The sequence below is a fragment of the Colobus angolensis genome, unplaced genomic scaffold (genome assembly GCF_000951035.1).
Source record: "Colobus angolensis palliatus isolate OR3802 unplaced genomic scaffold, Cang.pa_1.0 Scaffold114, whole genome shotgun sequence".
Lineage (NCBI taxonomy): Eukaryota > Metazoa > Chordata > Mammalia > Primates > Cercopithecidae > Colobus > Colobus angolensis.
The window spans coordinates 4,378,454-4,395,239 of record NW_012112475.1 but is presented as its reverse complement, the minus strand read 5'-3'; the positions used below and the strand labels follow the sequence as shown (position 1 = coordinate 4,395,239).

Sequence of the window (16,786 nt, the reverse complement as noted above, 5' to 3'; positions counted from 1 at the left end):
AGCCTCGTGTCTATTAAATTCTTTCTCTGCTACAATGCCGTGGTCTTTCTTTATGCAGTGGGCAGGAAGAACCCCCCAGGTGGTTGCAGTATTTGCCAGGGTAGCTCAATGAGCATCAGAGACCAGTTCTGCCATATACAAGGTGTATGACCTACACAAGGCTCTCGACTTCTCCGGGCCTGTTTCTTCATCTGGAAAATAGGGATAGTCATAGCATCTCTCCAAAAGGCCATGAAGATTAAATGCATTAATTCATATCAAGCCCCAAGAACATGCCTGACACTGGCTCAGCTGAGTCCACACTAGCAGCTAGTATTTCTGTCCTGTGAAGAGGGCACTATTATTGTCCCCACTTTCCACATGACTTACTGAAGCGCCAGTATTTGAACCGTTTTTGCTCCAGGGAACTCTCTTCCTGTGTGAAAGAAATTACGGAGATCTCTGGGTGGTGCCAGAACCAACTGTTTGCACACAGCTTTTGTCAACTGGGGATCAGCCCTCATGAAATCTGGATGGCAGAGAGCACTGAATAAAGCAAGCCCTTTAATGTACAGTTCTACCATCAGGACTCCTAGCTGGGCCGCAGGGCAGATTACAGACACACAGTAGGCTCTTGGTCTTGCCAGGAGCCACACCCACCCTCCGCCTGCCTTTCCCCGAGCTCTGGGCGGGGACAGCTTTATACAAAACGAGCTGCCTCTGGCCCCTCCCATGCAGAGCGAGTGGAGAACTGGACCAGCAGGTAAGTGGGCAGAGCGGGGCGGCTCAGGCCTGTGAGGGTGCTGCTGCAGCTACCAAGGCTGGCTGCTAGCTGGGAGCATGGGACACTGACCAGGATGTGGCAGGGGCACTTGTCTGAAGCCAGCAGGTGTCTCGTGGCCTTTCCCCTAGTTTCAGGCTGCCATGTCAGGAGAGTCCAAAGAGATAGGAGGGAAGAAAGGTTTCCTCCTCAGCTGGCATGTTGGAGTTGGGACACGCTGAGCCATTCAGGTGAATTCCAGACCCCTGGTGCCTTCAGACCAAAAGGCTGGACCTATGTTGGGTGCCACGGCTCATGCCTGTAATCCCAGCATTTCGGGAGGCTGAGGCAGGTGAATCGCTTGAGCTCAGGAGTTCAAGACCAGCCTGGGCAACATGGTGAAACCCCATCTGAACAAAAAATACAAAAATTACCCAGGTCAGACATGGTGGCATGGGTTAATAGTCCCAACTCCTCAGAGGCTGAGGTGGGAGAATCGCATGAGCCAGGGAGGTTGAGGTTGCAGAGTGAGCTCAGATTATGCCACACAGCACTTCAGCCTGGGTGACAGAGAGAGATCCTGTCTAAAAAAAAAAAAAAAGAGAGCCTGGGCCCCCACTGACTTTACCTAGGTCCATCTCCATGCTATCTCCGAACAACTTGACCAGCTGAAGCCGCAGGAGCCTGGGAAGGAGGCTGGGAGTTGGAATGGACGTGGAGGGGAGGGGAACTGGCCTGGGGGAGGCTGCTCCACCAAGGTCAGCCTGTGGGAGACCTGAAGCCCTTTCTGGCCTTGGGAGGGAGAAGGGGAAGAGAACTCACAGTCCGCTTCTGCTGCCAGCCTGAGTGCCTGTTATCTCGTTCCCCTTTTCCTGGTCCGCTGAGCCCAGAAAGGCTGGACATTCCCAGACCCTTTCACAGATGGAGAAACCAAGGCCTAGAGAGGGTGAGCAGCTGACCTGAGGTTGCACAGCTGGTGAGCACAGGCCTGGATGTCTGCCACAACCTGAGATCAGGGTTGGGGCAGGGTTCGGGGAAGCGCTAACTCCCCCCGGGCCTTGGTTTCCCCACCTATGCAATAGGGATATTGATTTGGGATGAGTTCCAGGGGAGCTCTGGGATCCTAGCAACGAGAGGTAGAGATGGCCTCCTGCTACATGTGGCTGTGAGCAGTGAGGGTGGCCGAGCTGGGCCCAGGCTCCCAGTGCTCCAGCTGCCTCCCGCCTCCTGGCACCTCCTTGCCTCCCTCTCATCTGCAGCTTCCCGTTTTTCCTTGTCTCTGTGCCTCTGTTGTCCTTTCTCCCCATTTCTGCTTCTAGCTTTTGGTTCTTTCTGTCTCTTTGTCTCAGTCTCTTCTCCCTCACCTCTTCATCTCCCCATCTCTCCCTGTGGGTTTTGTGGTTTTGACCTCTCAGCCTCCCTTCTTCAGGGCCTCAAAGCCAATCCATTCCTACCCACTCTCATGAGGGTGAGGCTAGGGCCAGGCCCTGGGTAGACGCCTGCTGGGCTCACTAACTTCTCCAGGAGCCTGGAACCCAGGAAAGCATTAGCTCAGACCCTTGCCCAGGAGTGAGATGTATCCAGTGTCGGGCTACCACCTGGCACTGCCCCAGGGGTCACCCTGGCCAACACAACCCGCATAGCTGAAGCAGGTTTCCTCCAGTCTGGCCCACAGGGCTAGGTGCCTACCAGCTGGCAGATTACCCTTGCAGAGCGAGAACCCAGCCATGGTACCAGGGGCTCAGGTGGCCCAGCCCGTAGCAAGCCAGATGGTCACCCGGGCACTGGGGGAGAGGACAAGCCCCCGCTCACATGAAGATTACAGTCCTGTGGGAGAGACCAGCGCTCAACAGATAGACACAGATAAACTCCTGTAACTGAGCTGGTGTCAGTAATACTTTGATGGAGGAAAGCAGAGGGCAGGAGAATGCGGAGGGGGCCAGGGGGCGGTGGGTGGGTTGGAAGCTACCTGAGCTCCCTGGAGGAGATGGCCCAGCCCACACAATGAGGGTGCACTGGACCTGGACAGAACCCCACTCCCAACTCCCTTCACTCTCTTGGGCTGGGGGCTCACAGCTTTTGATGCAAGAATGCAAAAGAGAAACCTTTGCCTGGAGCTGATCCTTCTAGCTTCTCTATCTGTTGCCCACCCACTATGGGGCATCTTAACTGTCTCATGTGCAGCCTTAGGTTTCTGGTCTCTGGTGATCACAGAGGGGTCCTGGATCCTTGGGAAGCAGATATGTCTCAGAGCCTCTCTCACCTTCTCCCGAGCCTGTACCCCATTTCTCTCTTTCCCTGGCCCAAGTCTTGGGAGGCCGTCTGTGAGTGGAAAGAGATCCTGCTCAGCTTGGTCCCCATGGCCTCTTCAGAACCCCTTCACCCCAAGGCCTTTCTCAGGGCTGGGTCCACAGTCAAGCATGCCTGGATGTAAAGTTCAGCTCCCAGCTGTATGACCCTAGGCAAGTTTATTTCCCTTTCTAAACTTCAGTTTCCTCATCTGTAAAATGGAGATAATCATAATGCCAGCCTCAGGACTATGGAACAAGATTTGATAGGTTATGTGTGCAAAGAGCTTAGCACAGGGTCTGGCACAATAAGCAGCTGATGAGTGGCAACTATGGTTGTCACTGTTGTCAGGGTGATTTTTAGCCCTTTTGTTACAGCTTCCTAACCTGCCAAAGGTTTACTCCTGCTGCCTCTCTGGTGCTTCATGTTTCTCCTCACAACAGCCAGCACGATAACTAGATTAGAGCTGTCTCCTCTGCCTACTCATGGAGCTTTTTGCTCTAGAGAAAACATCCAAGCTCTCACCACAGGGCCCTAGGGAACCTGCCCTGTCTCCTCCCCTCCCACCTTGCTCCCGCTGCTGCAGCCACATTGGCCTCCTAGCTATCCTTTGAACAGCAAAACCCACTTCTGGGACAGAGCAGGCATGGCTGCACCCCAGGGACTTTCCACTTGCTGTTTTCTCCCCTAGACCGTGCTTTCCACAGGCAGCTCACTCCCACACTCCCTTCATGTCCTCTCCGTGACGGCTGCACACTCCCCATTCAGGAGCTTTGCTTTTCTCCGGAGTCCTTGCCACCATCTGACTTGCTCTGGGTTTCTGTTTTTTATTCTGCTTCGTGACCGCTTCCCACACCTTCCTGAGAGCAGGGATTGTGGTTGAGCACACAGTTGGTGCCCAAGAAATATTGGTTAAATGAATAAACAAGAACTGCAAGGTCACTGTAAAACAAACAAACAAACAAACAATAACAACAAAAACGGAAAATGCAGACATGCATCTTTTAAAAGTATCCCAACACATTCTGAACACCAGCCGTTCTGAGTCTCTCCTTTTCTCTGGGGCCTTTTTGCACATGTAGTGCCCTCTGCCTAAGACATTCGCTTCGTTGTCATTGATGGCTGTTCCTCAGTGTGTCCCTGAGGTCCAAAAGCATGCCTAGCTTTTGAGGAAGGAGATAATTTGGGAGTGGGCCAGGGCCATAGCGCAGATGGGTCACGTGGGGACCAACCCTACCGTGCCTGGTTTCCAGACAAGGAAACAGACCCCCAGAGCCAAATCCCATCCCTCAAGTGACACAGCGGTGGCAGCACCTAGGTCGGAATCAGAGAATGTGTCTTTGTCCCTCCCAAAGACACGGGGATTTAGGTTTTCAGTGCTTAGGACTTATTGAACTTACAAGAAAGTCAGACTCCTTCTGCCTTGTCTGCCCTCATCTCCCCATCCAGCCCTCCATGGGAAAGCTACTGATGTTTGTAAATGTTTAACTGGACACTCTCATTAGTTTAATAGCTTTTCAGGGGGCAAAGGTCACCATCATCTGCAAATTCACCTACTCCCCTTAACTATTGACTTAGCCCTCTTTATTAGGTTATCATTTATTGCTTTTGCTATATCTTCGTTTATTTTGCACCTTCGTCTGCTGTCTTGACCTGGAAGGGTGAGCCAGGCCTGTACCACCAGACTGTGCTTCTGTCCATTTCTCCTGGAATGTCTGATGCTATTTCGGGAAATATTCAGAATACAGATAGTCACTACAGTTTTGACTCCTTTATGAATTAGAGTCTTGATATATGAAATGACTCTTGGTCTCAATTTGTACTTTTGGTACCAAATTCTCTATGGAGGGCTCTTTGTTCCTCTGTTCCTCCTTCTTTCTCTCTTCTCCTTTTTTTTTTTTCCATTTCTCTGCAAGACATTTGCCCCCAAGTGTCTAAACAACTACTTTTGTTAAATTTTGATTTTTGATCAAATCCTGGTTAGGACAGGACCTAAGTTTCAGAGTCAGAAAGTAGGTGGTAAAGGAGATAAATGTATTCATCAATTTTTGGTTACTATAATCTGTCAATATATATCCTGGAACGTGTATCTCTGTGCACTTAGTACACAGTAGTTTTTGTTTGTTTGTTTTTGTTTTTTGAGACAACAGTCTTGCTTTGTCGCCCAGGGTAGAGTGCATTGGTGTGCTCTTTGCTCACTGCAACCTCCACATCCCAAGTTCAACCAGTTCTCCTGCTTCAGCCTCCCGAGTAGCTGGGATGACAGGTGCCCACCGCCATACCCGGCTAATTTTTTGTATTTTTGATAGAGACAGGGTTTTACCATGGTGACCAGTTGGAAGCTGGTCTTGAACTCCTGACCTCAAGTTATCTGCCAGCATCGACCTATCAAAGTGCTAGAATTATAGGCGTGAGCCACTGCACCCAGCCTCTGAGTGTTTTTGTTGTATATAAAATAAGAATGACTTAAACAACATAGAAGTTTGTTTACAATTTAACAGTAACATTAAACAAACAAAGAAAACAGTTCAACACAGGCAAAACAGGGCTGGTACGGGTGCGCTCCGCCACAAAATCCCAAAGGAGCCTAGTATGCATCTAACCTTCACTGCATGCCTCATAGCACAAAATTGTTGCTGGAGTTCTGGCCGTCACATCTGATTCCAGACAGCCAAATGGAGGAAGAGCAGAAGGGCCACTCCCTTATTGTTAACTCTTTCTCCATCTGCCAGAAGAAATACCCACTTGTGACTGCAGCGTTTACCCCAAGATAACTGTGCCACAAAATACCTCGCTTTTATTATTATTTTTACCTCACTCTAGTATATTGACTTTGGAAACAAAAGACATCACTCCATTTATAGCATTCTAGTTTTAGTAGTTGTATTTCCATCTACAAAACATAGTCATTCTCAATTGCTGAAAATCTCAAATCCTAGCATTCCTACATGTGATGTTAACATTGCTCTTGAACAGTTGCTGGCCAAAGATTCATTTGATGAATCCAGTTTTTCTGAAATAGATGAGTCTGATGTTATTTCTGGTTAGAAATAACTCCAAAAACAGTTTTTACATTTTATTTTGACATTGAAAATCAGTCAGATTTAGGGTTGGGCGCGGTGGCTCACGCCTGCAATCCCAGCACTCTGGGAGGCCAAGGCGTGGGGATCACTTGAGCCCAGGAGTTCGAGACCAGCCTGAGCAACATGGAGAAACCTCATCTCTACTAAGAAATAAAAAAAATTAGCTGGACATGGTGGTGCATGCCTGTAATCCCAGCTACTAAGGAGACCGAGGCAGAGGTTGCTGTGAGCCGAGATCAAGCCACTGTAGTCCAGCCTGGGCTACACAGTGAGACTCTGGAGACTCTGTCTCAAAAAAACAAACAAACAAACAAAAAACACCAGTCATAATCAGTCAGATTTGCTTCAACCTCAAATAGTATATTTACATAAAAGTAAATGAGCGCCGGCAACGAGCTGCACTTTTTTTTTCTAAACAGGAAACGGGCTAAGGAGACTACTCAGAGTAGCATATGAATTCATTGGCTTGATGACAGGGCCGTGTGCAGCTACAAGGAAGGCTGGGAAATGTAGTCCTTTAGTTGGATGGCCATTTGCCTAACAAAAACTGGGTCTCTTTTTTTATTTTTTATTTTTTAAGATGGAGTCTCACTCTGTTGCCCAGGCTGGAGTGCAGTGGCATGATCTCGGTTCATTGCAACCTCCACCTCCCAGGTTGGAGCGATTCTCCTGCCTCAGCCTCCCGAGTAGCTGGGACTACAGGTGTGCGCCACCACACCTGGCTAATTTTTGTATTTTTAGTAGAGATGGGCTTTTCTCATGTTGGCCAGGCTGGTCTCGAACTCCTGACCTCAAGGGATCCGCCTGCCTCAGCCTCCCAAAGTGCCGGGATTACAGACGTGAGCCACCTTACCTGGCCGTTAACTACATGTTTTTGAATGCAACTGATACGTTTGCTGAAACAGTAATCTTATAATGATGGCTCATTGAGCCCTTACTATTTGGCAGGCACGATTTTAGCACTTTGCATGTTCCTAGCAAAAATTCTGATGTTGGTGCTGACAGCCTACCTGTTTTGCAAGAGAAGACAGGATCCTCTGAAGCACAGGAGATTAAGTCACTTGGCTCCACTTGTAAGGGTTGAAGCTGGGATTTGAACCCAGACAACTGGTTCCAGATGCTACTGCAGGAGACAGCGTCAAGATGGCCCGAGTCTAGGATGGAGAAAGAGGCCAAAGTGGGTGGCCGCTTCTTCCAAAATATTCCTGAGGAGCCAGAAATGCTGAAGGTTGCTTGCCATCCCCTCCATTGCCAATTACAGTAACAAACTGTTAAACACACTGGGCAAACCAAAGTAATATATCTGCTGTCTGGCTTTGGCCAGTGAGTTAATAATTTACAAATCCTAAGCTAAGTCATTGAGAAAGGCCCTTCCACCTTCAAAACGTCAGATTCCCAAGCAGCCCCTGCCCTCAAAAAGCTTCAGTCTCAAGGGATGTGCCTGCATGCACCCACACAAGAACAACCTGAAATGAAGGGGTCATGGGGCCCTGGTGAGGACACCTGAGAAAGCGAGGCAGCCAGAGGTCTCCTGAAGGATGGGATCTTGTAGAAAGCTTGGATGTGGACAGCAGAGGGGGCTGGTGCTCCAAGCTGGGAGGACAGCAAAGGCAAAGGTGTGCCACTGCTGCCTGGGAGTTTCCCCTCCCTCCTTGGGTCCTCCTGGCACGCCTGGAAAGGGCCTCGCCTGTGCTGTTAGTCAAGTCAGCTTCCTAAGGGAGAGGACGGAGTCCTCTCAGAAGGGAGGGGGCAGAGCGGGACTGTTAGGAGACCTGACTGCGTTACATCCCAGGAGTGGCTCCTCCCAGAGAGGAAAAGGAGGTGGCCAGAAAGGCAACTGAGCATTGGGTTCGCTCAGTGAAGGTATGAGGAAGGAAGTCCCAGCCCTGTGAGTGAATTCCGTGTGTGGGAACCATGGGGAGGAGCCACCAGGATTCAAGAGTTTCCTGGGTGAGGCGTGGCCACAACTGACACTCCTGCTTTGTACTAGAAGGAAGGAGTATGGAGTTAAAGACTGTGGCGTGAACTGAGGAACCACTTGCTGCAGGGGACCCAGTCCAGATCCCAGGAGAGCCCCGCTGCCCCTTCGGACCCCGTCTCCCATCTACAAAACGTGGAGATTGGCCCAGTTGACGTGTCTCTACAAAAAGGTGCATATACCACTGGTGAGTTCAGTTGATACCGAGTGGGGGAATCTTTTCCCTTTTTAAATTTTCATAGTCCTGTATTAATTCTCATGTGAATTAGACAAAAATAACGATGTCACCAAACCTGCCATTTCACGATAATGATCAGGAACCCTTAGTGGTGCTTACTGTATGCTGGGAATGTTGGAAACAACATAAACTCACCAGCATCCTTACATCTCATTACAAGCCACGGAGTTCATACTATCACTATCCCCTACTTACAGATGAGGAGATGAGGCAGACAGAGGCAGTCACTTGCCCAGGGTTACCCAGATTGTAAGCAGCAGAGCCAGGGTCAAACTCAAACAGCTGGCTCCAGAGCCTCACTCCTGGCATCTGCCATATTACTGCTCAGACTAAGGGTAAATAGAAGAAAGTTGTTAGTAACAGCACAGGTGGGCTGCCACTGGTAGCTGGCAAGGGGTGAACAGATAGCAAAATGGTTCTGGAGGGCTAGAGGAAGTGGTCTCCAAAGGCCACCTAGAGAGTTCTATAATTTCAGGAGGAAAGAAAGCCAGATGGAAATCTCATTTCAGGTAACCATATATTTGCATCAGGCAATATGTTTACATGGTTCACAAATCAAAACTCTATTAAAAGATATACAGAGGCAGGGCCGGGTGCGGTGGCTCACACCTGTAATCCCAGCACTGTGGGAGGCTGCAGGCGGATCACAAGGTCAGGAGATTGAGACCATTCTGGTTAACACAGAAACCCTGTCTCTACTAAAAATACAAAATATTAGCCAGGCGTGGTGGCAGGCGCCTGTAGTCCCATCTACTTGGGAGGCTGAGGCAGGAGAATCACTTGAACCCAGGAGGTAGAAGTTGCAGTGAGCTGAGATTGCACCACTGCACTCCAGCCTGGTGACAGAGTGAGAATCTGTCTCAAAAAAAAAAAAAGATATACAGGGTCATCATCAACATCCCTGCAGTCCCCATGTGTCCTTCAAGGGTTGCTTTGTGCAAGTACAAGCAAAGAAAACATATTTTTCCTCCTCTTGCATGACCAAAAGGCAGTACACCTTTTCCTGATTCCATTTACCTGCCTTGATTTTGTTTCAAGATTATCAGTATAGCCTGGAGAACTTTCCTTATCAGCCAGCAAGATCTGCTTTCCTTATTCCTTATTCCTTCAAACAGGTATGTGGTATTCCAACAGGTCCCTTTAATTAGCCACTTCTCTGTTGGTAGCCACCCAGGAGAAAATTTCCCACAACTTGCTATTACCAACAAGATCACAATCTATAATAACCTTGTACATGAGTCATTTTGTCAGGCTTTGGGACAATCTCATGGTGAGAAATGGCACCTGGAGTAGTTTTCCTATTGTGAATGAAGGTAATAATATTTTCTTTTTCCTTTTTTTTTTTTGAGACGGAGTCTCTGTCGCCCAGGCTGGAGTGCAGTGGCCGGATCTCAGCTCACTGCAAGCTCCGCCTCCCGGGTTCATGCCATTCTCCTGCCTCAGCCTCCCGAGTAGCTGGGACTGCAGGTGCCCGCCACCTCGCCCGGCTAGTTTTTTGTATTTTTTAGTAGAGACGGGGTTTCACTGTGTTAGCCAGGATGGTCTCGATCTCCTGACCTTGCGATCCGCCCATCTCAGCCTCCCAAAGTGCTGGGATTACAGGCTTGAGCCACTGTGCCTGGCCAAAGGTGATAATATTTTCATGTGTTTAAAGCTTATTTGTACCTTTTTCTCTGAATTGTTCATATCCTTGGCCCTCTTCTATATCGGGTCTCTTTGTTCTTGATTTTTAAAAACTCTTTATATATTAGGAAGATGAGCCCTCTGTCTGTGATTTATGTTGCAAATATTTTCCCTATATTTTCATTTAACTTTTGACCTTGCTGTTGGTATGTTTTGCAGAAGCTGCTTTGCTTTCTTTTGTGTGTTGTATTGAACTTTTCTTTCACGAGTCATAGTTAGGAAAGCCTTCCCTTGTTTTCTGCTAATAAAAAGCCAGCTTGGGCCAGGCGTGGTGGCTCACACCTGTAATCCCAGCACTTTGGGAGGCCGAGGCAGGCAGATCACCTGAGGCCAGGAGTTTGAGACCAGCCTGGCCAACGTGGTGAAACCCTGTTTCCACTAAAAATACAAAATTAGCTGGCGTGGTGACATGTGCCTGTAATCCCAGCTATTTGGGAAACTGAGGCAGGAGAATCACTTGAGCCTAGGAAGCAGAGGTTGCACTGAGCTGAGATCATCCGATTGCACTCCAGCCTGGGCTAAAAGAGCGAAACTCCATCTCAAAGAAAAAAAAAAAAAGCCAGCTTGCTCACAAGAAGGGGAGTATTAAGAGAAACCCTGGGCCCCAGGTCCCAGCATCTTGCTAGGTGGTGAGGTTGAAATTACTCACCTGGTGTTCTTCTCTGCCAGCCCTACCGCAGGCTGATCTGGGGAAGCCTCTGGCCCAGGGCAGATACCGCCATGGCCTTCCTGATGCACCTGCTGGTCTGCATCTTCGGAATGGGCTCCTGGGTGACCATCAATGGGCTCTGGGTAGAGCTGCCCTTGCTGGTGATGGAGCTGCCTGAGGGCTGGTACCTGCCCTCCTACCTCACGGTGGTCATCCAGCTAGCCAACATCGGGCCCCTCCTGGTCACCCTGCTCCATCGCTTCCGGCCCAGCTGCCTTTCTGAAGTGCCCATCATCTTCACCCTGCTGGGCGTGGGAACCGTCACCTGCATCATCTTTGCCTTCCTCTGGAATATGACCTCCTGGGTGCTGGACGGCCACCACAGCATCGCCTTCTTGGTCCTCACCTTCTTCCTGGCCCTGGTAGACTGCACCTCTTCGGTGACCTTCCTGCCCTTCATGAGCCGGCTGCCTACCTACTACCTCACCACCTTCTTTGTGGGTGAAGGACTCAGCGGCCTCTTGCCTGCCCTGGTGGCTCTTGCCCAGGGCTCGGGTCTCACTACCTGCGTCAATGTCACTGAGCTATCAGACAGCATACCAAGCCCAGTACCCACGCGGGAAACTGACATCGCACAGGTACCCAGCATCACCCGGAGCCATCTCAGCACTTGGCTTGGTCACAAATGTAGGGGAGGGAAAAATCTGCTCCCCTCCATCTTTCTAGGTTCTTTGGTCGGTCTATGAATTAAACTGACATAAGGCAGATCAATAGCAGGAAACCCATTTTAATTACTTACATACATACACATGGGAGTCCCCCCAAAATATGAGACTTAAAACAGGGCCAGATGATTTCAGCTTATGTAGCATCCTGAGCTACAAAAGGTAATAGGGACTTGGGGCTTCTGCAGGATGGTGGAGAAAAATTATGGGAGGGTAAAGGAGGAAACTTATGGTGAATAAACATTGCACTGTTATGCAGATAAAAGTTCCTCAGGTGAGAAAGGCCGCCACCTTTCTCTTCCTGGTTCAGATACCTCTTCTCGGTACAGATAAGATACCTTTACTAATAAAAATGTCCTTTAGATGTAAATTTGTCTTACAAAATGGTAACTTTTCAGAGCTACTCCTTAGCCTGCAATTTTTCAAAATAACCATCTAGAAATAAACAATATGCCAATAGGTCAATTTTGGGGTGGCATATTCCGGCCTCCTACAGTCATATTTTGGGATGGCATGTCCTGAGGACCCCTGTTCCTAGACGGTGGGTGGAGCGGTGTTCTTCTTTAGGTGGGGGCTCTCCCCTTAGATGGGGGGCTCTCCCCTTAGGTGGGGGGCTCTGCCCTTAGGTGGGGGGCTCTCCCCTTAGGTGGGGGTTCTGCCCTTAGGTAGGGGGCTCCCCTGCTCAGTCTCCGGCTAGCCCCTCCTCTGAACATGTTTGTGCTTGCCGCTGCTGTGGGGTAGCAGAGTGGCAAAAGGTATAGCTTCCAAGTCAGAAAGCACCAGGTGGAGTCTGGCTTTGCCACGTTCTCCCTGTGACCTTCAGGTAAGGGCCGAAGCATTCTGATACCTCAGTTCCCTCTAAAATGGGGGATGCTGGTCCCCACTGCACAGGCCTGTTAGGAGGCACAGGGGCTTATCCATGCCCGGTGCCTGTGCTCAGTGGGCAGTCAGTATGAGCAGTCATTATTGCCACCTTATTAGTTATGTTTATTTATTAATTATCTATTAATAATAACAGGTGATCTGTATTCTGTATTATCACTGTCATGATTGTTGTTCTGCAGTCTGATCCCCTTCCCCGACCAGGGATCTGACTGACCTGTCTTGTCCTTTGCAGGGAGTTCCCAGAGCTTTGGTGTCCGCCCTCCCCGAAATGGAAGCGCCCCTGTCCCACCTGGAGAGCCGCTACCTCCCCGCCCACTTCTCACCCCTGGTCTTCTTCCTCCTGCTATCCATCATGATGGCCTGCTGCCTCGTGGCGTTCTTTGTCCTCCAGCGTCAACCCAAGTGCTGGGAGGCTTCCGTGGAAGACCTCCTCAATGACCAGGTCACCCTCCACTCCATCCGGCCGCGGGAAGACAATGACTTGGGCCCTGCAGGCACGGTGGACAGCAGCCAGAGCCAGGGGCATCTAGAGGAGAAAGCAGCCCCCTGCTGCCCGGCCCACCTGGCCTTCATCTATACCCTGGTGGCCTTCGTCAATGCGCTCACCAACGGCGTGCTGCCCTCTGTGCAGACCTACTCCTGCCTGTCCTATGGGCCAGTTGCCTACCACCTGGCCGCCACCCTCAGCATTGTGGCCAACCCTCTTGCCTCGTTGCTCTCCATGTTCCTGCCTAACAGGTGTGCTCTCATCCGGTCCTAGGGAATCCTAGTGGGGGAATACTTCATTTCAGAACCCAGAATTCCAAACGCGCCCACTGGGCTGTACATGTAGTGGTTAAGAACGTGGTTTTTGGAGCACCCTGGTCCAAATGCCAGCTCTGCCACTTGTCAGCTGTGTGCGATAAGACAAATCACTTCAGTTCTCTGTGCCTCCGGGATATTTATCGGAAAATGGGAGTAGTAACAGTTCCACCTCCTAGGACTGCTGGAAGCATTATATGAGCTGATTCTATAAAGCTCTTGGAGCAGTGCCTGGCACTAAATGCTGACCATCATTGTCATAAGCCCATGAGGAGGAGCAGACAGCCACTGGAGTTCCCATTTATAAGGGGAAAGCCTGAGGCTTGGAGAAAGAGCTTGACCTGGTCTAATTCCCAGAATTTCAGCCCTGCCCTCCTGCCTCTGATCTCCAGCTGATTCCCTTAGAGCGACAGTTCTAGAAGAATGGCTGGGCAAATTGATAAAATGCAGATTGAACCAGCCTAGACTGGGACCTGGGATTTCAATTTTTAGTAAGGAACCCAAACAGTTCTGAGGCAGGGGCTTCAGACCCCTGTATGAGAAATACCACCTCGGGATCTTGACATTTGAGGTAGGTCCTACAGCTTCGCATCCACGCTGGCCTGCCTGCCCTCACTGGCCTGCTTATACCCACTCTCCCAGCCCAGAAGGAGGACAGTGAGGACAGAAGATCTTGACAGAAAGCTTGCCAGGAAGCTGGATTTTCTACCTTAGGACCTAGAAACTGGAAAGAGGATGGAGGATTTGAGGGAAGCAGGACCAAAGGCCCCGACCTGCAAATCCAAGAAACCCCAAATATTAGAATTACAGAATCTGAGTCATGGAATCCAAGAATCTTGGAGCAGAAAGAGTGTTTGAGGGTATAGGCAGACCTCCGTCTGTTCTCACCCAGGGCGTGGACCAGTCTTGGTGTTCTGGAGACTGGAGAGTGGGACCCCAGAGACAAGGACTTCTGAGGAAGGACAGTGTCTTCAGTTGTCAGATGTAGGTTTGCATGGAAGGCCACCTGTAGAGAGATGCTCCTAGCGGCAACAAGCCAGCTGCCAGGGCCCCTGGAGATCAGCAAACTCCACATTGCAGAGGCAGGTAGCTGAGGCCAGATGGGGAGGGGTCCCCTGAGGAGGCACAGCAGGGTTTGCTGTACCAATGCCCCGATCCAGCCATCTTCACTTCAGCCCAGCTTCCTGGCTGAGGCTGGGGGTGTGTTGTAGAAGGAAATAGCAGCAGGTAAACACTCGATGGACCCACAGCTGAGCCAGGCCCTGCATGCTCTGCTCCTGGAGGTCACGCAGACTTGAAAACTCCCATTTGGAGGCTCAGAGACTAGTCTCAGCTTAACAGTAGAACTGGGATTTGAACCAGGACCATCCGGTGCCAGACTCCATTGTGTTTTTCTTGCTGGGGTGCCAGGCCCTACCGTTAATGCTGGGGATGACCCAGGCCAGCCCTGCCTGCTCAGGAACCTCCCTGACCCACTTGAGCCAGGCAGCCTGGAATTTTCCACATGGGTCTAAACTAACTCTGGAGACACTGGCCGTCCACATGGCCCCCAGCGGGGGCGGGGAGTCAGAGGTCAGGCTTCTCGCCTCCACTCACCTCCCCCACTCTCCTCTAGGTCTCTGCTGTTCCTGGGGTTCCTTTCCGTGCTTGGGACCTGCTTTGGGGGCTACAACATGGCCATGGCGGTGATGAGCCCCTGCCCCCTCTTGCAGGGCCACTGGGGTGGGGAAGTCCTCATCGTGAGTATCCGGCCGGTGGGGCTGCTCCCGCTCCGTACCCCTCAACTCTGTACCCCTCAGCTCCTAGCCACGGCCTGGGAGAGCCTGGGCGCAGCCCTTTCCCGCGAGCAGAGTCTGTGGGGCTCTCCCAGGAAGCGCCAGGTGGGAGGGGTGCCCCTTCCTCATTTGAGAGTGGAGGCTTAGGGAATCGAGGTGACTGGTAGGCCTCTTCCCACCATGTGTACCTCAGCAGTGGCCTTCTCTCAAAGGCCCTTGACTTGATCATGAGCACATGAACCCAGAAAAGCCATTGGGTTCTCCTTTGCCCCTGGGCGGTCAACTCATGGGACCTGTCAGCCCCTCAGGATCACTCCCAGAAGGCTCTCCTTGCACCTAGAGAGTATTCCATGGGTTTCCCTGAGCCCTGTGACAGTTCTTTGCCCTGGCGCTCGCCCTGCAAGCCTTGTCACTCTGCATCTCTTCCCTCCCGTCCCGCAGGTGGCCTCGTGGGTGCTTTTCAGCGGCTGCCTCAGCTACGTCAAGGTGATGCTAGGCGTGATCCTGCGCGACCTCAGCCGCAGCGCCCTCTTGTGGTGCGGAGCGGCGGTGCAGCTGGGCTCGCTGCTCGGAGCGCTGCTCATGTTCCCTCTGGTCAACGTGCTGCGGCTCTTCTTGTCCGCTGACTTCTGTAATCTGCGCTGTCCCGCCTAGGCATGCCACCAACCCCGCCCCCATCGCTAACGGACGGAACTGGGATCCAGAGAGGCAAGGTCACACAGCAAGTGGCAGGAACAGAGATGCAGAGCCTGAGTAATTGAACCATGAACGCAAGTGCCCACTAGGGACTGTGGGGAAGATGCGACCTGGAAATGCAAGGTGCAGCTCTATCCCCAACTCTGTGTCACAGTACCTGTGTCTACAAGTTCGGATCTCCTTTGTTTTGACTCTCAAGAGAGGACTGATTTGCAGCATCTAGCTGGAGGCAGGCCCAAGGGTGTTAGAAGGGAAACAGCTGGGAGGGTGAGCTGTCCCTTCAGGCTGTGTGACCTTGGGAAAGTCACTTGGCTTCTCTGTGCCTGTTTCTTCATGCATGCAATGGGGATTACAGTAAGTACCAACTACCTCACGGGCATGGCACAGAGACAAAAGGAATAAGCAGCCGGCATAAAGCAAGCCCTTCTGGGCCACCTGCTGACCTGAGAGTCCATCATAGTAACAAGAGTGGCAGTCAGCACAACCTAGAAGTAGCCAGAAGGGTTGAGACAGGCCCCTGTCCTCTCTCCTTTGCCCCTCAGTCTCACAGAGGGGCTTCTACAAGACAAGCAGCTAGCAGTAGAATCTTGGGTATCTTGGCTTTCGGATTCCCAGTGTGGAGAGACATAGTACCCCACACACCCCTTCCTGTCATCCTTCCTGGCCCATAAAGCCCACTTGTTGGAGAGTAAGTACCTTCCTGGAAGCAGGAGAGATGATTTGCCGGTGGGGCTGGGGAGGGCCCATCCTTGAGCCTCTGAAAGTGAAATCCCCAACTAGGCTGGGGACCAGACACGCAGAACCCCTGAAGTATTCTCTCAAATGGAGGTGGCCGAGGTGATTGTTATTTTGTTTTAGCTTTAGGTTTTCATTTTTTTAAATAAAGACATTCCCTGCTTTTACACTCAGATCTTCCTTCAAAGGAGAAGTTCAGGCATGGCACAGTGGCTCACGCCTGTAATCCCAGCACTTTGGGAGGCCAAGGCTGGCAGATCACTTGAGGCCAGGAGTTCAAGATCAGCCTGGCCAGCATGGCAAAAACCCATCTCTACTAAAAATACAAAAATTTGCTGGCCATGGTGGCACATGCCTGTAGTGCCAGCTACTCAGGAGGCTGAGAATTGCTTGAACCCCGGAGGTGGAGGCTGCAGTGAGCCGAGATCGTGCCACTGCCCTCCAGCCTGGGTGACAGCAAGACTCTGTATCAAAAATAATAATTTTAAAAAGAAGAAGTTTAATGTGAAC

The 16,786-nt window shown here is 50.9% G+C and overlaps 1 protein-coding gene across 2 annotated transcripts; it reads left to right on the top strand.

Moving 5' to 3' along the window:
- The first annotated feature begins 681 nt into the window (after positions 1 to 681).
- Positions 682 to 16,443, top strand: SLC52A3 (solute carrier family 52 (riboflavin transporter), member 3). Of its 2 annotated transcripts, XM_011960483.1 has the most exons (6): positions 682 to 742; positions 8,102 to 8,276; positions 10,680 to 11,297; positions 12,502 to 13,007; positions 14,686 to 14,809; positions 15,287 to 16,443. In XM_011960483.1, exons 3-6 carry the CDS (start codon positions 10,731 to 10,733, stop codon positions 15,497 to 15,499), a joined length of 1,410 nt encoding a protein of 469 aa, XP_011815873.1. In that variant the 5' UTR covers positions 682 to 742; positions 8,102 to 8,276; positions 10,680 to 10,730; the 3' UTR covers positions 15,500 to 16,443. The 2 variants fall into 2 exon arrangements, with proteins under 2 accessions (XP_011815873.1, XP_011815865.1); XM_011960475.1 differs by lacking the exon at positions 682 to 742 and having other exon boundaries at positions 8,000 to 8,276.
- Positions 16,444 to 16,786: the final 343 nt, after the last annotated feature.

Excerpts from the sequence above, each read along its gene's own strand:
- SLC52A3 (XM_011960483.1), top strand. The coding sequence starts at position 10,731 with ATGGCCTTCCTGATGCACCTGCTGGTCTGCATCTTCGGAATGGGCTCC. Across the intron at positions 11,298-12,501 it reads GGGAAACTGACATCGCACAG|GGAGTTCCCAGAGCTTTGGT; the intron begins GTACCCAGCATC and ends TGTCCTTTGCAG. Across the intron at positions 14,810-15,286 it reads GGGGTGGGGAAGTCCTCATC|GTGGCCTCGTGGGTGCTTTT; the intron begins GTGAGTATCCGG and ends CCCGTCCCGCAG.